The sequence below is a fragment of the Telmatherina bonti genome (assembly GCF_933228915.1).
Source record: "Telmatherina bonti genome assembly, chromosome: 14".
Lineage (NCBI taxonomy): Eukaryota > Metazoa > Chordata > Actinopteri > Atheriniformes > Telmatherinidae > Telmatherina > Telmatherina bonti.
In genome coordinates this window covers 27,970,579-27,991,415 of record NC_136612.1, presented here as the reverse complement: position 1 = coordinate 27,991,415, position 20,837 = coordinate 27,970,579, and the positions used below count along the sequence as shown (strand labels likewise).

General features: G+C 37.3%; 1 protein-coding gene across 1 annotated transcript in view; it reads right to left on the bottom strand.

Annotated features, from left to right (window-relative positions):
- Positions 1 to 5,023: 5,023 nt before the first annotated feature.
- The window catches only part of stat5a (signal transducer and activator of transcription 5a), a 53,076-nt gene continuing 37,262 nt past the window's right edge, over positions 5,024 to 20,837 (bottom strand). The window contains exons 4-19 of the mRNA XM_079253286.1: positions 18,907 to 18,996; positions 17,912 to 18,086; positions 17,248 to 17,378; positions 16,891 to 17,042; positions 16,359 to 16,514; positions 13,413 to 13,592; positions 12,759 to 12,846; positions 11,670 to 11,792; positions 11,263 to 11,355; positions 10,579 to 10,785; positions 9,805 to 9,899; positions 8,883 to 9,025; positions 8,033 to 8,188; positions 7,843 to 7,894; positions 7,039 to 7,149; positions 5,024 to 6,928 (exon numbers count right to left, since the gene is read on the bottom strand). Of these exons, the coding sequence (XP_079109412.1) occupies positions 6,805 to 6,928; positions 7,039 to 7,149; positions 7,843 to 7,894; positions 8,033 to 8,188; positions 8,883 to 9,025; positions 9,805 to 9,899; positions 10,579 to 10,785; positions 11,263 to 11,355; positions 11,670 to 11,792; positions 12,759 to 12,846; positions 13,413 to 13,592; positions 16,359 to 16,514; positions 16,891 to 17,042; positions 17,248 to 17,378; positions 17,912 to 18,086; positions 18,907 to 18,996 (2,076 nt within the window). The 3' untranslated portion in view covers positions 5,024 to 6,804. The remainder of the gene's footprint in view (positions 6,929 to 7,038; positions 7,150 to 7,842; positions 7,895 to 8,032; positions 8,189 to 8,882; positions 9,026 to 9,804; positions 9,900 to 10,578; positions 10,786 to 11,262; positions 11,356 to 11,669; positions 11,793 to 12,758; positions 12,847 to 13,412; positions 13,593 to 16,358; positions 16,515 to 16,890; positions 17,043 to 17,247; positions 17,379 to 17,911; positions 18,087 to 18,906; positions 18,997 to 20,837) is intronic.

The following is a 20,837-nucleotide window of genomic DNA, read 5'->3' as shown; positions in this document are numbered from 1 at the left end:
GTCCAGCAGGAACTGAAACCATGAATGAAAATCACTGGCTTTTAGAAGTGTTTTGTTTGTTAAAGGCCTGACTATTGTATAAACAAAGATGCACCCTGATCAACAAAAATCTAAAATGGAATCAAGGCAATGAAAGGTGAGATGATAATGAAGATGCAGACGGAAAAAAAGCCCTCAATTTTGACTCATGGTTTCAACAACAAAATATCGGTTTTAAATCCACAATTTTATAATAGTTAACAATTTATTCATGGTTAAAAGCAGATATAAATTATCCAGGACCACAAGCTTAAAACCTCTCAGTCAGATCATAAAAGGTGAAATGATTAGCTTACATATTCAAAAGCTACTATTAGTTATGCATGACTGACATTAAGATGAACACCATTGATTTATGAATATTCAGTGATCCATCGCAGCAGCTCAGAAAAAAAAAAAAAAGAAATATCTATATATTTGTATGTGTAGGAAAGAGGGAAGAAAATATGGAGCCACCAGAAGGCAGCACAGTGGAAACACATCACAGGTACAGCTACCTGGTGACTCTATCGGAAAAATCAGCCATGATGAGAGACCAACCACAGTCACCAACCCCAGAGTATGGAGCAAGGGCTGAGAGGGAAGAATGACATATAACCCATCAATATATCCAGCTGAAATCTTAAAGTAGCAACTGAAAGAGAAAAACTCATTCATAAGTAAGTTGAATGTTTTCATTTGAACTAAATTACATAAACAATATCATGACTGTCCTAGTTGTGCCTTATCTATTGGATTATACTGACATCTAGTGGTAACTCGCATAAATCTGTGTGTATTCCTGTTACACACCTGTTCTCTGCTAAATGTTGCATAGCATCTAACAACAGTAAACTGTAATTTGGGTTGCATGTTTTGGTAGCCTATCCTGTTATGTCAGTGTGAGTTGATCAGGTTTGCTTCTCTGAAGTCTCAAACAGGTGTGCAATGACTAAAAGTGATTGCATAGCAAGTGTGCTGGAAAACAGTGGACATATAAGAGAATGGAATATTTTTCCTTCTTAATGTTTTCCACGATAAAAAAAAAAAAAACATATTTAAGGAAAAAGTACTGAATGTTAAGGGAAAAAACCTGGCAAGTTTGCCTGCATAACTTATGACAATAAGACACATTGGCAAACAGACAAATATACATAGACCAGAGTCCATGAAGCTCAAAGTGTTGAATTGAAGCCGGTTTAAAATAAATTAAAAGAAGAAGAATATAAAATAAATGGAGAAGACAAAACAAAATAACTCCTATAATGTGGTCATTCAGCTCAGATTTTCTGACAGCACAAAGCTTCGGTAGATCCCTGCCTTCACATTATCAGGGTTAACTACAGCACAACAGAAAACATGAGGGTATGTCAGCATGTTCGAATCGAAGGAACATTTCTAGACTATATTGAATAAAAAGATCAGCTTTTATCAGAAAAAAATTCCAATCATATGACGCCATAGCCGTCTGCCTGGAGGAAAAGAGTCTAACATGTTCACAAATGAAAAAAAAAAATTAAACACACAAAAACCAGACTAAAGGAGTTTAACTGTCATGGAGATAATGGGGACAAGTGCAGACTCAAGAGGCAGGTAGTAAGGCAGATGTAGAGGAATAATTAATTTAATCACTTGCAAGAAGAGCAGAGAACTTAAAGTGCAGCAGGAGCAGGAATTCAATTACACTGAGTACAGAATCCAAAGTACAACTCCAATACCTAAAAAGTGGGGATATGGTGGGAAATACGAAAGAAAACTATTAAATAATTGCTTCCTTTCATATGTAATTTATGTTTTTAGATAAAACATCTTTGTAATTCAGGAAAAATATTTGTAATTTTAGGGCATGACATGTTAAGTTGACCACTATATAAAATTAATCCCTTTTCTTTTAGCAGTTCATAAATATCTGAGAGTTGAGGAATATTAATCCATTGCTGTCTGAGGCCTGCAATGGACCGGCGAGCTGTGCAGCGTGTACCCTGCCTTTTGCCCAAAGACTGCTGGGATAGGCTTCAGCGTCCCCGCAACCCTTTATCGGACTAAGCGGTTAGGATAATGGATGGATGGATGGATGGATGGATGCTGTCTGAGGTAAATTTAAAGCTGCTTAATGGTCCTGGGGTCATATTAGTTGTTTTGTTTGTTTGTTTTTACATAAGGAATACTCTGGCCTTCATACTGGCCTTTCTCTTTCCTGGACTTTTGTTCCAAAAAGCCACACTGCTGCAGTTTACAGTTAATACTGTAATGCTGAAATATGCAGGGCTTTCCTGAGAAGGACATAATTTGGATTATGTGTTGTTCTCAAACTGAAATTGTTGTTACAGTTTGTAGATGCAGTTTTACTTGTGAGAGGAGACTCTGCCTCTCTGAGGTAATGTTATTATACCTAATGATGTAACTGACCTACTGCCAACTAATCTAATTATTTAGATTAGCTGTGTGTTCCTTGAACTCTTTCTTTTTGGAACTACTTAGCATCACAATAATTTTATTAACATGCTGCTGCAACCAAATTCTACATCGGTAAAAGTTTTCATGAAATATAAAATGCCTTACTTTTGGCATTAGATATATTTTTAATGGAGAATAAATGATGAGATTTGCAAAAGCAGCAGAACTGATGTTTAAAGAAAAAACTGGAGATAAAACTAAAATAAAAAAGAGAAAAAAGGGGATATAAAATACCTCTTCGGTTGTGTTGCTTTTTATTGTTGGGTACAAACTTGTGCATCATTATAAAATATAAATCTTTATTATTATGTTAAATATTTGGCAAAACTGTGAATGTACCAATAAAGCCAAAAAACCTGAAAGTCATTTCTGTCCCTCATATTTGTATGGCCCACTGATGGTGGAAAACCTTGTAATGTCAACTTTTCTAACAATAAACACCACTTAAGTAAGATTTAATTTCTTCCAATAAATGATATGGTATTAATACTCAAAAGTCTACATCATTAAGACAAAAAAAAAAAATGCACTGACCTCCGAAGCTGGCACCACTTTCATTGCAATCACTAGACGATAACGGACACGACATGATGGCATTAGTATAAATAAGCCTGGAATGCAGTACACTGCCTTGAGTTCTTTTCTCTGGGAAGAAACCAGCAAATTTCTGACATTTAACCATTTTCATTGTTTAATAATGAAATTAATTTTAAACAATAAGTGGTCATATTTTTTTATTAAATTCCTTTCAGATGAGATTTTCTTATCTTACCACCACATGGCACGCACCTTGTTGCCATTCAAATCACAACTCACACACACATATGTACACATTAAAGCAAGGTTTTCCACATCCACCAGATGGCAAAGTAAAGCTTATGAAGAATAAATGTAATATCTTTTTTGAATTTTTCCACTTTTGTTTTCCTTTTCATGCATAAAAGGTAACCCTGTTAAACCAGGTGGCTAGGAAATCATTTGCACTGCTTTATATTTAAACTTTTTACCTTTATCATTATTGACTAGAACTGTTTTTTTTTTTTTAATTAAGACTGTGGAGGTAAACCTGCCTGAATTATCTCCACAACTTGGTTTAGGTAAAACACAAAGCAAGTCCCACTACTGTTACAAGCTGTCGTCTCAACTATTGTCAAAAAGAAAAGATCTGTTTTTCCTCCTGCTTTTTTCTTCGTGAGAACTTTATTTTAGGGTTACTTTAGGGTTATTCCTGTACACAGTGATTCTGTTAAATGCAGCAATACCACATTTTTTCGGATTTACTCTCATTGAACAACACACATTGATACTGTGTCGTGAATACCAAGCACGAGTACACGTCCATAGTATTAGACAAATACCTGACACTGGTATCAGTTACAGTGCATCCCTATAAAACACGGAAGGACTTAAAAGTCGTAGAGCCAGCAATGTTTTTACAGGCTCTCTCACAACAGGATATTCTTTTACACAATTGAACGTTTATATGAGAGGTTGTGATCATTGTTTTTAATATTTATGAATAGTTATTTATTTAAGATCATATTGTGTATTTCAATGGCAGGGATTTAACTGACCATGATTTACCTTTTTTAGTTACCAGATTAACCTTTATAGTTTTTCTTGGACGATCTTTATGTTACATTTTTTTCCATTTGGTTGTAAAACAAAAAAATATCCTAGTGAGCCTGTGTAATAACACTGACTAAATATGTCAATTTAACTTTTTTTTTTTTTTATTTAACCCTTTTAAGATTTCTACCCTACCATTTGGTAGAAGTAAATTTGCAGTGACTGATGAATTTCTATAAGAAATTGTGGAACTAAACCTACCTGAACTATCTCTATCAAGTGGATTGGGTGTATAAAACCCAAACTAAGTGTTTATGATAACAGCACTGTTATAAATTTCAACCCGTTTTTACACTGTTTTTACATTATTATTAATTTCTTCTGTTTAACATCTCAACTTTTTGCCAACACCATTTATTCTGTTTATTCTTGTCCAAAACAAATGGGAAAACACAGAGAAACATTTTCCTCTTCCTTTATGTTGGTGTGAGCATTAAAGGGTTAATCAGACTTGGTTGAGAAACTCTGTAACCTACATACACTTTTAGTCTCACACACATACCTGTGCCTGTTTTGTATAAACAATACTAGTTCTTATCTGTACCATGATCCTATGTGTTTGTACAGTTTTTGTTTGTGTTATCGTTCCTCTCATCTTTGTAAACAATGGTGAGTTGTGCAATGGAATGACCACATAAATTTCCCCCGGTCTGATAATAAAGTTCACCTTGACTGCAAGGCCTCCATCACTTAGTTTACACATACAAAGAACTTAAGCAAAATCTTCTATTGAGCAGTTTGTAGGTTATCACTTTAATTATTTGCAATATCTCCATATGCACGCCTCGGAAAATTTATATTTTGTCGTAAAAGAAAGAACTAAAACTCTTTCAGAATGAGTTATATTTATTTATAAAACTTTATTCTTTTCCAACTCGACAGCTGTGTTTCTTGGACAACCTCCAAGAGAGAAACCCAAACCACAAACATGTTACAAACATGAAACAACACACAGCACCATCTACATCATTTAAAAATACACAGTCAACAGTGGAACAAAGCTCAGAAATGATGAGGATAGTGGTGAGGGATCTAAAAAGAAAAAGAAGCAAAAGAATAAAAATACGAAGGAGGAAATGAGGGAATATTAAATATTGTGATGTTGGAGAAACTGACTGAAAAACATAAAATACATCATAAGTTATTTCTTGATTGCTGGTTGCCCCGTATCCTTTTTTTTTTTTTTTTTTTTTTTAATTTAATTTTAAAACTAATACTTCTGGTCACATGCAACATTTGCTCTAACTGTGTAGGTATTGTTAAAAGCGGTTACATTCATTTGGGGAGTGCCAGAGAAATAACAATAAAATAGATTTATGATAGATAAAATAATTTGTTTTTTCCGTATACATAAGATTGTTTTCTTTTTGGCTTATACAATGGCTATGCAAAACAATTTATTCCTGAGGTGCAAGACTGTTTGAAACAATTATCTTCCATGTGTAGGGAAAAAAATGGATGTAAAACGTAAATAGGTCTGAACTAACAACAAACATTAGAGAATAAACAACGCAACACAACTTGACATTGTAGAATGTCTGAATGTGGCAGCAGCCGATGAGTCCGCACAAGCGTTAGAAGGCCGCATGTATGCGTCGCATCTTCAGCTGCTCGGTCGTGTTATCACACAGGGACACGCACATGCTTGGTTTGCTACAGCATCATTAGGCAGTTGCACAAATTAATAGACTGAACACTTAGAAAGGAGAAGCATAGCCAAACAATCTGGCATACCAATTAGACATAATACACATCATGTCTCCAGGCGACTTCATTTGAGTGGTTTCAAGCATAAAAAAGCTGACACTTAGCTTGTGCAGCAAGGGACCTACACATATATCATTACAGGGGCAAAATACGAACTGTACCTCGTGATGAGTAAGTGATGCAGACACAAGAACTGACTGTAGAATAATGCGAGGTAGCGTCAATGATGGGAGCAGAGGGACCTGAGAGGAAAAGCAGCCAGCAGTGGGTAAATGCTTAGATTTGCATTTCTGTGTACAAACAGAAGATAGATAGCCCTGTGAGAGCAAGGGAGGTGCATAAACTCCTCTCCTTTACAGCTGGTGAACAAATCATAACAAATAAATCTAAAGCATGTGTACCACGCGCAGATGTGCCAGTTGCAGAGAGCAAAGAAAGTCACTGCCTTCAGGTTAGTGTATATGCATTTGAATAACTCACAGTAATATCTCATTAAGTTTAAAGCGAAAGCAAAAGTCCTTATTAAAGTTTTTTTTTTTTTTTTATCATCCACCAAAGGGCAAGTTCAATGTCACGATCAAAATAAAAACACATTTAACATAGCAGGAAATATAATATAAAAACATTCAGCTCCTAAAATAACATACAGTAGCATTTTTTTCCCCCAAATCAGTTTAAAATCAATCGAAAATGCATGCGCAATGTGAACAAACAAAACGTCTTTTCTGCTTCACAATATTGTAACATTGTATGTTTTGCATTTATACCTAGTCTGTTATACAAACTCTGTAGACACAAACTATGAAAAATCACTGATGTGCATGCTCTCATGCTGAAAGGAAAAAAAAAACAAAACACAACCATTATTAACAATTTCACATTATACCAATATGAAAAAATGAGAGATGAATGGAATTAAACCATGTCAAAGTGAGCAGGGCAAGTTGGGAGGCAGGACTTGTTTGGTAGTATCACAGGTCAAGAGGTCAAGGGTCAGGATTGCTGGCCGCCCCACTGGCTATCTACAGGCCGCCGCAGAAGCTCCTCCACATGCCTCGCCACATCCATGGTGTCATCTAGGTCAAAGTCTCCGTCCGCGTCCAACATAGAGTCACTCCTGCCACCGGACACAGAGAGGAGTCACCCACACTACAATCAGTTGGCATTACCCACAGCAACAAAACACACATACATGCACAAAGCAGTTTGTATGACTTTGCAACTTACATTGGTGGGTATATGCCATAAGAGTGAGGATGACTGACAGGTGCAGGGGAGGCACCTTGATCCATATAGGTTTGGTTTCCACTTGCTGGATCTGGATTGGCTGTGGCAAATCTACATGCACAAAGACAAGCACCCCTTTAAAGCCTGACCCACCATACATGTAGAGAAAATTAATCTTTTTGAATCAAAAGTCTTTTTTTTAGCCCTTTAACAAAAAGTAAAAAAACTAATAAATAAAATAGTTTATATATATTTACTGTTTATTACCATGTGTTGTCTCAAAATTATATTGTTGTGCAACAGGTATTCACAGGGGGCAGAAGACTGAGGATCAGACTGTGTTCAAAAGGGTTTTGAGCAAAATTTTTAACATTTAAAAGGTCTCAGAAAAGGTATATATCAATACATACAGCCTTAGAGGGTTAAAAGCCTGAGCCTTTGTTTAGCAGTTGCCTAAGCAACAATTCGCAGCGTGTTTCACAGGCTTTTCTGCATCATTATAGCCTTTCTTTTTTATGCGGGTGACCCCACCATGGAGATGGGCAGGCAGCGTAGCAGGTGAACTAACAAGACTAACTCTAATGATGAGTGGGTGAAGAGCTCACGCAGGAACCATACCCATCCTTAATTGACCTCCTCCAACTGAAACAGCTAACTAATGGCTGATCTGAATTCAGGGTTGGATGTAGTGATTAACTCTAAATTTCACTTCAGAGTAAGAACTGGTGTGCTGATGAAAGGGGAGAAAGAGAGCAGAAATGGAAGACTGGGAGAGAAGGAACGGAGAAGAGGCTGGGTACTTACTCAGGCACCACTTGTTTGATCTGCGGCTTCACATAGCCATCCACTGCTTTAGCTTTAAAACAAACACAGGTAGACAGAATAAGTAACATCTCACTGTCATTCCCAGAGACATCTCATCTGTTGAGGCTTTGTAGCCATTTCATTAAGTTTTAATGGGAAGAGTAGTTGGTCTAAACAAGGGGTTGCTTACAGAGTGGTGGGGTGTAATATTTGGAGAAAACCTCATCCTTGGGTCTGTCGGGATAAAGGAACAGGAGGTGATTGAGATCGCTAATCCGGTCAGCCAGAGAGCGGATGGAGAAATCTTTGGTTGTGTAGGGCATGAGGTTCCAAACCATTCTCTCACCTAAACAAACCCCACCCACGGCAAATTATAAAGAAAAACAATCATTTGATTAGATTTGACCAGATCTTCTTATCAGATGTTTAGGTACTGACAAAAATCTAGCCTTAAAAGGATATTTCATTGCTTATTAAATTCATATTATGGAGTTCATAGCAATAGCTGCTGCATCCTGAGATGCAAGCAACAAACAACATCACAGCTCTGAGGATGAAGTAAATACTGTTCAATAACTGAACTTAAACTGAGCAAACTATTACAGTTCAACAAGTGTCAACTGAGATGCAAACATGCCTCTGAGTCTTGTAGCATCAAGGTGGATATTGGAAATTGGAGGTTTTGTTTGTTCAAAAATAAAAATGGGGTTGGGAAGTATATGTGTATTATATGTGTGAGAAAAAGAGACTATGAAGGATCAGGTATGTTTCTAATTTCCTGGTCATACACTTATGTATGTGAAGCTTTGTGGGTTTTTTGATTATCTGAAACTGTGTTTACTATGTAGAGCCTTTTGTGCTGCTTTTTAGTATGAAAGGTTTTTCATTTGCTTTGATTTGTGTATGTAGATTTGTCAGTGGCTTAATGTAGTTAGCAAAGAGATAGCATGAACCCTAAATTATTAATCTCGGTCTTTGCTGCCCTATTTCACACTGGCTCTCTAAAGTCAGAAAATGATCTCAAACATTGCAGACCGTACCGGCTTTATTGGGATTTTCTGCCACCCATGCAATTGTAATTCCTCCAATCTCAGAGTCACTGAAGCGCAGAAGAAAGGTACCGTTGGGTTTGGACATCAGCATATCCTGAGCCTGTTGCTTGTTCACAAAGCCCAAGATAGCGCTACAAAAGAAAAAAACATATAGAGGGAGAAGAAGAATTTTAAGGTCTCCATCACAAGCACTGCTTTTTTTTCATTTCCTGGCAAAAGAAAACCTTAGAAATTTGGCTTTAATTATTAGAATTTTTTTTATTTCAAACTAAAATAAAAAACAAAAAACATAAACATGTATCACAAAATGAACAACATAAAACAACATTGTTACATTCTTTAGACAGTCACAGATTTTCTTCTCTTCTGCTCCTTTAAAAAACATTGTGTACATTATTACCATATTTATAATATTTGTTTTATCTCTGTTTTTAGGATGTTTTTTACCTCACTGACAATCAAAGCCATATCATCTCTGGCAGGGATGTCCAGCTCCAGTCCCCGAGGGCCACCGTCCTGCAGGTTTCCCATATATCCCTGCTTCAAAACACCTGACCTAAAGGAATCAGTCCTTGTGTAGAACTTCATTGGCTGATGCTGAAAGCCAGGTGTGTTTGAACAAGGATATATCAACAACCTGCAGGACAGCAGCCGTTGTGTACTGACTTTGGACACCCCTGATCTATGGTCTCATTCGGAAATACAAAGTAAAGTTAGATTTGTCATTTCCATTTCTAATGGTTGAATACTTTCTTTTATATTGTTCTTGTTGAAATGTGAAAACACTGACTTTCCAATTACTTACTTAAAAAAAAAAGAAGATAATTACTGTACTGCATTTATGTGTCTGTTCTGCCATAATTAAAAGCCAAAGTCTGAAATCAGCTAAAAGCCTCTGTAACTTCCTTACCCATCATTCCAGTGTGGTTTCAGATGCTTTTTTGTCAGTTCCATCACGCCATCAAACCACTGCCAAAATGTAAAGTTCCTCCCAGGCAAGCTTTCCTGAAGATAATAAAAATGGCCGTGAGGAAAAAAAATTTTCCCACCAAATATCTTTGACATGTTTTAAGACTCTACTAAGTCAAAATCTCCTTTGCCATTACTTCCACTCATCCCAGTTGGATTTATGTTTAACAATGCTTACAGATTCACATGCATATGTTGCATGACTGGGCATGAGTTTTTAACCTTCATGCACATTTGTGAAATAAATAATATAATGTTCCTGTTATCTAATAAGGATAATAATTTGTGATGAATGAAAGTGCATTTTCTGCCTTCAACAACTGCTTTGAGCCAGAAAATGAGGCCCCGAGCATTTTTCGATGTGGACAAACAGACCCATTAAGATGAAGACCTGGCTACCAATGAGGCATTCTCGCTCAAGTTGACCACAGAGTAGTGCTGTAGGGATGCCGCAAATGGAGCAAGAAATATAGCTGTGTATGAATATCATAGTAACGGCAAACACTTCTATGAAAAGCAAGCATGTGGTTCAAATATCTTATGGACACTGGCCTGTGGGCTTTTTAGAAATCTACGGGGAAGAAAAACATCTCGAAATGCAGCATAATAAAACCCATTCATTAAAACTGATCATAGAAGATAAATATAATGGGGTTTTTTTCATAAAAGATGCATGTTTGCAGAAAGGATCACGAGGTAAGAGACTGGCACTGACTCTGTTAAACTGTGACCAGGTCATTGTCATGCTCCGGTAGTCATCAGGGTTGTTGCTGGAGCTGCTGAAGGCTTTTTGAGCCAGGAAAACCAGGTTCTCCTCAGACAGGCCTCGGTTGCTCTGCACCTCTGCCTTGTACTTCATGTTGATGGCATCACACAGCTGAGGCCAGAGCACTTTATCTGGCACAAGAAAAGGCACCCGTCCCTACATACACAGCAGAATCAGCAGGGATTAAAATAAGCTTCGCTGAAGGGAGTAAAGTGGGAGCAGCGAGCAAAACACCATCATGGATGAAACATAAACACATAAATAAGCATAATCAGCAACTTCTAGAGATGTTGCACTTTCTATACTTACATTATGTGAATCACACTCATTTTATGTTTAATTTCTCTTTATTTATGCTTAGAAATATTAATTAGTTAAAAGGGAGAGTGAGGACTTACACATTATTTGGGACTGATTCTTCACAGTATAAATGTAAAGAATTGCCATAAAGCCAATCTTCATATGATTTTGTTAAATGTACAATATTCCAAACAACAATGAAAGCTGCTAAATAAAATGGGAACTTTTATATGCTAGCCGTTACAAAAACATCAAAACAGAGGGTAATTACAAAACAATGTAACAAACTCTACATAAACACAGACACACATATACACCAAAGCATGAACTTACCGGCTCTGCAAAAGCATTGTCCCACAATACAGTTGCTGTAGCATTATTGTCTTGGCTTCCATGAACTATCACCACTACAGGAAGTGATAGTGTCTGTTCAGAGAAAAAAACACAAGGTATCGCATCAGTGGAGAAATGCTGCAACAATAAATGATGCACATTCAACAAACAAAAAACACAAACGCTATCACATTTCTATAGATTTAATAGTTAATAGATTAGCATATGATAAATATTAATGAAAATGGGCAACAAATGCAATTGATTCGGTTTATATTTCGCACATACAGCTCATTAAGTGTCACAACAGATGCTTAAGCTCTTGTAAGAAGAAAAATATTCTTGCATTTGTATGATTAAGGACAAAAAAAATCTATACTATATTCCCTCTGCATACACACACTTACCTTAACTTGAAAGACAAGCTCGTTGCTCCCAACACTAAACTGTGACTCAAACAGAATGGTGAACTTCTCTTCGGTGACTGATTCTGCTCCTCTTCTGTCCGATCTTTTAATCCTCTTCAAAGACTACAGAGAAATGATGTGGAAAAAGGCAGATAAATATAAAAATGTGGGCCATACTGTAAGATTTTCGTTGTGCATATCATGAACAAAGTACACATGCATATTTCACTTTGAGTCAGACTACAGGGCTGACATCTAAATAATCCATGAAAGGCTCTAGGGTATTGTTGCTAACAACATTTATGATATGCAGCAGAAGAGTGAGGCTCAGGAGCACGACGCGATTGTGCAGCACATACAAAGCCATATCCCACAATACAAAGTTGCTAGATAGGGACAGTGGATGGTTTATCTTATCAGATCCAAACAACTTTGACTACTTTTTTTTTCTCCTATACACCAATTGACAACCTTTGGCATACTTTCAATGTGGGGAGAGGTACATTTGTACATAGCGTGTTCTTAAAGAGCCAAAACCACTAAGAAAGAAGCTGGTGATCCTTTGTATGCTGCGGGTTAAGTGGTAAGGCACACATCATACTTTAATGAATGGAAATGTGGACAGCCTGATCTAGGTCTGGATCTCTTTGGTGAGCTCTTTAAGACGTTCCTGAGTGTTATGTGGCACACTGTACTGCCAAGGGAATCACTGAGGAGTGTCACAGTCAGTAAAAAGTTTAAAAGCTGTGTCTGGTGTGTGTATGTGTGTATACATATCCAAATCCCCAAATTTCCCATTTGATAAGGAGAAAATATTAACTTGAAAAAGATTCTGTCCAAAAGGCTGGAAAGCAGCTGGCAAAAGATTTACTTTCATTCCTGGTGAGTAGCCCTAAAGTAAATCTTCACACAAACAATTATATATTCTCGGGTTAATATATTATTTATATGTACTGAAACAAAGGAGGATGATAGGGGGAAGGTAGAAATTTGAAAGTAAATATAATTTCAGATCAACTTTTCAAGCAGTTTGAGAAGTATAAGAGGAATTATATTAGTCTGCTCATTTAGACCATGACTCTCACTCACCATGTTCCTGAAATGGGCGCTGAGCGTGCCAGTAGTCTGGTGGTACTCCATCACACAGTTGTTGTTAAGAATTTCTCCACTACTGTCACTGAGAAAGAGGGTCAAGGGTTGAGTCAATTAGTTCATCATTCTTTTGTGATGCTTTAAGTGCTGGGAATTATATTCTTCCTAATATTCCAGTCATCTAAGTTCTAAGAATCATGTTCACACTTAAGCCCTGTGTAATTGGAATGTGTAACTATCACCATGTCCATCTTTTCTTCACCAGAAACATCCATTAGATGTCTCTGGGTGAATGTTCACAGCAGATGAAATAAGAGCATATGATGGCTAAGCAGCTGAATGTCGCACTCGTTTTCCCACAAGCCCGCCTAGCTTGACCCAAAGTTTTGGAGGGTTTCTATGGGTTGGGATAAATGTGGGATGAGGCTGTGAAACAGGCTAAATGTGGATTCTGTATCCACTCCATAGATTCCTTAGCGCCCATTGTTCAAGTTCCAGTCATGTTTTTGTGGTTAGGTCTGGATTCGTACGGGGCCAGAGTTTGTTCTGAGATTCAATAATCACTGTTGGAAGTCCAAAACCTGTCATTTTATTCCGTTTCAACCCATGGGTTTTTACATCCACTGAGAGAAAGTGCTGCAATAGACTTACTTCCTTGTGTTCTCATTTTTAAGCAGGGCCTTAGCTTGCTGTTCACTAATGATGGTGGCTTTGACTTGTGGGGGGTTCATGTGCACATTTAACTTCCCACCCACTAGGAGGCGCACTGTGGCGGCAAACTTGGTTTGGGTTTTTAGAACCTGTGGAGGCTGTTTCTCAATGATGAAGGTGCTGTGGACACAGACAAAAATAGAAAAATTAGGAGTTAAAAACAGAAACAAATTGTGATTGACCAGCTTACCTTTCTTAAAACTGAGGTTAAATAAAGGCATTACGTAATACATAATGTAAAAACTAGCTTACAAGCACATGCAGTTTTGTCTGGTTGTTTATCCTGGATAAATTGCACTAACCACACAATTGATCAAACAAAAGGAACAAACAGATAACAACATGATGAGTAGGCCTGCATTTAAATGTTTGCTATATTAATATGCTGGCAGAATAAATCTGTAATCTCACAGGAGAATTGCACAGGATGAGCAAAAGCTGACCCTGTTGTTACCAACAGCCCGCAGTGGTTGAATTCAATTCAGCTTTATTTATCCAACAAAATCATCTCAGAGCACTTTATAGAAATAATTAATAACTAATTAAAGCCAATCACTGTGATCTGATTTTATTTTTAAAAATATCCAAAATTAGTTTAATTTAAAATAACTGTGTTTATTCAAGCCTAATAATAAAAATGCCTATCTAGAAAACGAAAAGGATAAATGTTAAAAGCTGGGCTGATTTGTGATAGTAAGTGCTATCTGATTGAACATACTGTAAAAATATTTTAATAAAAACATATAAAAGTTGATCAATCAAAAAATGTTAAGATTTAAATAAAAGCAAAGGCACCAATAGCCTTGATAATAAACAGCATATAGGATTCAAGGCCACCTTGTAGCCAGTTTCAGGGGCCAGGTGTTGTACCTTTACGGTACTCATCAGGTTTGTCAAGTAGTAAAGGAGAAATTACTCTTGACTTCTTCCTGCAGTCAGCTACTAGCTCTTTGGTACATTCATATTCTTATTATACAGCTCACATAATGGTATAAGATCCTTTCTGGAAGCTGATGATCTTTTTAACGGAGTCAAAAATGCATAAAAAGCATATTTCTGGTTTTCTCCATTTATAGCTAAACACATGTTTGTTTTTATAATAACAGTGTTATGAGTTTGTGTTCTGAAAACATGTCATAAGCTTAAAACAAATTCCTTTTAATAGCTGTAACAGTTCATTGAGTGCATCCTTACTTTATGTGTGGCACATGACTAACTTGCAAACATGTCAAGGTTAAATTTGCCCTTGGACACGTTGCATTTGGCAATCTACCAGGATCTGCATAACTTACCAAAAATGTGAGAAAATTCTTCAAAAATATTTAGAAGCAATCTAATCTAAATCCTGTAAAAACGAAAGCTGACATTAAAATGGGGTTCTTAATTTCATCTAAATCTTGTTCTAAAATAGGATTTACGTGTCAGTTTGTTAGCTTAAAGTGCAATAATTAGCTACTGCTTTTCATCAGTCTTTTAACTTGCGTCCAATGTGTTTGGTGCAAAATGTCAACACAGACTGTGTGTTGATAGCGAGAACTGCAGGTTTCTTTTATTTGTACTGACCTGAAGGTTCAAGAGCATTACCCTGAGGATTTAACCATAAGTAAGTGAGTAACTATACCCATTCACACAACATCATGGTAATAAATCAGTGTTCAGCAAACAACTAACTATTAGATTCTCTTGAAGCGGCTGGCCTTTGTTGCTGTCTGTACGAAGTCTGATTTCCAAAGGACAACACAAAAAAAGCACAAGAAGTGAGACTACAGCAAACATGGTCAAATAAGTAATCCTCTGGCACAGAGGGACCTTGGAGGAAAACATTCTGTTGTTATGAGCCTTAAAGCCTTCTGATCTGTAGCTGAACTAAGTGGTGCTGAGAAGGCGGCACTCTCCCTTGCTCAGTACGAGACCTCCTGGGCTTTGAGGGGAATCTAGAGAGGATGTTGCTGAGGAAACATAACATGAATTTGTACTGCACCTAAAAACAGTGCATTACTGTCTGGTCACAGGCTTGTCTGTGGCCAATCAGAAATCATTGTGACAATGACATGACTTCTCAGTGTGTTATGGGTCCCTGCAGGGACTATCCTCTAGGAAAGTGGGGGAGGATGCTGTCAAAAACTTCAGAATACTCTTGCGCTGAGATGCTTCAGGGTTTAAAGGCCCTGGCAGATGTGCCTCTGGGGACTACAATAATGGACTGAAACACGTTGCATGTACTCTTAGTCTCCTTTAAGTTCTTACACAATCCATGCTCTTTATCTCTGTAGATCTCTTTAGGTGGATGTAACCTCCATCCTTGAGCTTTGGGCACATTCACAGTCAGTCATGAGTCTTTAACAAATCTGGCAATTACAATAATGCAAATTTATTTGGCTGAACTATAAACCGGTTTACTCATTGCTTCTCTTTCCTGATAAAGTGGTGTTTAAGTGATTGTATTAAAATGCACTCGGCGAGTTTCACCAAATCAACCAAGAAATCCTCCAAATTATAACTGGAAAGTAAATGGGGCCTAATCTAAAGCAAAATGCTCTGACTTTAGCAGACACTCGATATTGCTAACTGCTAAACAGGAAAACAGAAACAAACCTTTCTCATGTGGATTAAATCATTAGATGGATAATTGGAATGCCTGACTAATTTAATTTAAAACAGAGGAGATCTTTCTCTCTCGTTTTCTCTCTCACTCTCTCTCTGACGGTTTAAACCACAAAATCAAGTATGCTTCTGTGGTAGGACTCGCTTGCATAAAGCACAGGAAAGGACAGCAGAACACTTCCCAAAATGATATTAAGCCTATATTTATATTTATAATGGCATCTTCTTTTAGTAAAGAAAGAATTTTAAGATCTTTAGAAGACGTGAAAAACACACACACACCTGGTGACCAATGCTGAAATGATATCCGTGATGGTACTGTTGAGTTCATTTAGGAGCTCTTCAACAGGTCCAGGGATGGGAAGCTGTTGTCTGAGGTGCTCTGCCCTCCGAATCTGCTGCCTATTTTGCCAAATAGTTTCAGCCAGCTTTTCACACCTTACATTTAGCACAACATAAAACACAAACAGAAATGCAAAGAAGGAATGACCAAACGTTTTGTTTATTCAAATCTGTTGAATGCTGTAATCAAAGGTGAACACTATCCCAAAAACTACATTGGGAGGATAAATCAAAGTAACACTATGTTTTCACTTCATCAGAAAGAAAAACAGCAAAGAAAATATGTCAATATAAGGGATTACAAAACAATACGCAACAAAGGTCACTGTTCAGCAAATCTCTCTTATTGAAGCCAATAAACTTTGAAATAAACCCAGTGTGACTCACCACTGACTTGCAAACCCAAAAACTCTTGGAATTGTAAGGAAGTCTAGTAGCTGTGTTCTTCGTGGGGTGCAGGAAAAAAACTCACCAAGATTGAAGGATGTCCAGGCCTCCCTCTGGTGGGCCCCCATTGCCTGCCAGCTGTTGCCGTCTCTTCCACTGGATCAACTCATCATCCAGAATGATGGTTTGCTGCTTCCTCAGCAGCTGCAATGTTTTCTGGTGCTTCTCTGCCAGGTCCTATGCACAAAAAAAGCCCCAAAACATACAAGCTTAGAATTTTCTATTTTTGCAGAGGATTATTCACGTTCATGGCCTGCTATCCATGCATAAAAATACACATTCTAAAAAAAATTTAAAAAAAGAAAAGGTATTAGTCACATAGTGAATCACACTCTGCATAACTGTATGACACAAAGTGTATATTTTCCTGAGCAAATCTCACCAGTCTGTATTTCTGTAGTGTGTTGGCCTCTCTGGTAAGCCATGCCTCCACTGTTGCCCTCTTGCTGAGAAGGGTGGGCTCCCGTAGCTGGCGGTCAGCAGGGGGCAGCGTGGCAAGGCTGGTCAGCTGAGCTGAGGAGGGTTGGGACAAGTTAAACACTGACAGAGTAGGGAGAAATGTTTAAACAGTTCACTATGCTGTGCCCTTGAGGAATAAATGTTTAAATCACCTCCTGAAAAGGTAGAACAGACATTCAAAGTTCTTAGCATTGTTGACTGCAACTCTCAAGCAAAAGCTGTAAAGTTGTGGAAATTTCAGCGTTTAACCAAAAACTATAAATAAATAAATAAATAAACCAGTGGTCAAAACATGTGAAACCAGCTCTTTAAATGCAGTTCAAATTGTTATGTAAAACTAGTAAATGGCATATCATGAATGTACTTTGCAAGTGGCTCAACTTTGATTTAAAAACAAGGAATTTCATTCAAGAAAAGAGACATTTAATCAAGCTGGACACAGAAACGCTTGTGCTTGAATTAAAAATGTTTCTCTTCCATTAATTTCTCAAAATTGCCAATCCTGAAGCAATCTATTACCAGTCAAATCATTAATTCACACAGTTATTCAGAGCAACGTTATTGACATGCAGGTGCTCCTGTCTCACCCTGGATACGAAGACTCTCCTGATACTGGATGATGAAGTACTCCTGGTTGTGCTGGAGCTTGCGCAGGTCATTCTCAGTGTCTTGGGTGAGCAGACGTAGCTCTTCGAAAGCTTGATTGATCTGCTGGTACTTCTGAGACATGCTGTCCATCATTCCACTCAATGGCGAGTTTGACTAACAATAACAATGCAGGAGTGATGAGGATGGAAGATGGAGGAAGCAGAGAGTGTGTGATTAGTAATGTCTGTGTTTGAAATGGTACAAAGCCTGGATATTGGGTTGTTATTGGTGGTTCTTAATGGTAATGGCTGGCCACTGATGAGCTGAAAGCTGAGATTGTATTGATATCCTTAGGGAAGGGAACTAAGCTGCATGTGATTCATTGACCTCTATATGTTGCATTTGGGTTACTTGACAACTAAACCCTTGATGACGAAAAGAAAACGCAAACTGATATGTGATGTAACCGCATGGTCATTTCAGTACTGAGAGAGTGCACTATGGTGCCTCAGAGTTTCAGACTAAACAGGGTGAAATTCAGTCAGTCCAAATATATTCCACTAATAGAAAAGACTTGATGTGACTGAAAATCAATTCACCACAGGAGTTGCTGAGAGTCAGATGTTTTACGCTCCGCTGGCTTTATGGTTTTCAGAACTCAGAGCATCTTAGAAACAATGAAATTGTTTACTTATTGTCATCCTTTAAAATGGAAAGATCACAGAAGAGAGACACAAAAGCATTGTTTTAACACAACAGTTAGCATTGTATCTGTGATAACGCTCAGGATTGTGCTGATGTTTGTTAGAAAAATAGATGAAAATGAGAGTTATCCTGTTACCCAATCTCTGAATCAAACGCCATTGTGTCGTTTGAGCTTTCCTTTGTGTTTTCAGGCTCAGTAAATGCTATAAAATGAATATTACATGGAAGTACGTCCACAGGTGACAGCCTGCTTTTTTCAGTTTGCAACACACACATATATTTGACTTACATTTGTGGCTTCTCTGACAAGCCTCTGCTCTGTGTAGAGAATGTGTTTGATACATCGGACCAACTCCAGAGGACAGCGGTCATACGTGCTCTGAAAGACAAGGAGCACATGAACTGTGTTAAGGCCTTTTAGCTCCTGATGAGCAAAGCAGCCACTGCACACAGGACACACCAATTTAGTTTAGCATCAAAGAAGCATGCTAAGTTCTGGAGTCGACGCTGCTGACATGTTAAAACCCATTAGTCTAATGAGACCCAGCATGGTGCACTTCAGAGACATGACTTAGTAGTGTATACACTTAAGCTGTTTATGCGTTATTATGATTTTATTTTTTTCTGGAGATGAGCAGTTCATGAAATTGTGGTTTCACTTTTTGTTTGAAAATGTTGTTTGGAGTCTCTTGGTTATCGTGGGATTGATTTGAGCTTTGAGCTTTAATTGCTTTCTTTGAACTGCATTAATGTGGATACCACATGATGGCAAACATGAACGCCGCTCAATATCTAATTTCACCTGAATTAATACCGTTTCTCTGACTAGTTTTAAGAAGAGAAGGCAAACAGAGGGGCACATTTATGACCACAGTGTTTGACCATAAATAGCATTGGTGGTTGGCTACCTTAGCATTCACTTGAGTCATTCTCCTCATATTGTTTACAACCTGTTCTCGAAACACTCTGTGCTCTTCCTAAGAACTGCTGCAAATAACACAACTGATCTGAACATGTATGCTCTAAGAATGCATCATATTTTACTGTAAAAAACAATGTAATTACTGTTAGAAGTATAGAAGCCGTCGCATCAATTACAGTTTTTATTTTTTGTTTGATCGAAGTAGTCTCAACAGGTGTGCTTGATCTGCTAGGTGTGTGTTTACTGTTTATGTCACAATGCATGATGTGTACAGATGCTGTGTGTTTGCACAACAGACCTCCATTTCAATAAAAATGCAATTGAATTAATTTACCTTTTAAATAATGCTATGAAAAGTACTTATGAGTTTTTAAATGTTTTATCAGCTATGCTAAGCAATTAAAGTATTTATGAAAGACAAACCAAGCTAATAGTTGCTCAAGCACAAGGCCACCAGAAGAAAGGATTTTTAAAACTACTCAAATGTCAAAGATTTTAGGTTCAAATAATTGATGTATTGTGGATTTTCACACCATTTTTACACAATTTTCCCATCACACAGTAAAATGGACTGTGGACTGTGTTGCAACATGGACACTCAACTGTTGAGAAAACCTAGTGATGAAGTAAATAAGATGTACAATATAACATTTGCTCAACATTTGCTCAACTATTGTTTTTTTTGTTTGTTTTTTTTTGTTTTTTTAGCTTTCAGTTGTTTTAGTTTAGATCAGATGGATAAATAAGATAAATCCTGTCCAAAGGTTAGCTTGCTTCACCCATCATAAACGCATTCCGGATAGGCTAAACTGTATCTACTGAAGGCACTGCCTACTCCTGACTATTTCACACAACCCCTTTCATGAACATACTACTGTATTTCTTGATGATTGACTTGTGCTGTTGTTTTGAGAAGATAGAGTTGCAATGTGTAAAAATCTCTTAAATCTCATACTGTGCTGGGCAAGCTGAAATTAAACTATTATAGTTAAAGAAATAGATTTTTCTCTCGTTTATTAGAAAAAGTACATATAAAATTCTATTACCACTGTAAAAAATTGACAGTTATCTGCCCCATCTTGATACTAAGCATTAGCTTGGGTCACTTCTCCAGCATCCAGATCTCATGTCACCTGTCTCTTACAGCAATACTTTCACAAAGATTAAGAAATTAATCAAATGAGACAGTACTATTAGTTTGACTGGAGTTGTTTTTTTTTAAAAATAAACTAGCTTTGCTAACTAACAATTGTTGTCATCACTGCACTGTAAAAAGTTGCTAAAAAGGAGGAGTCAAA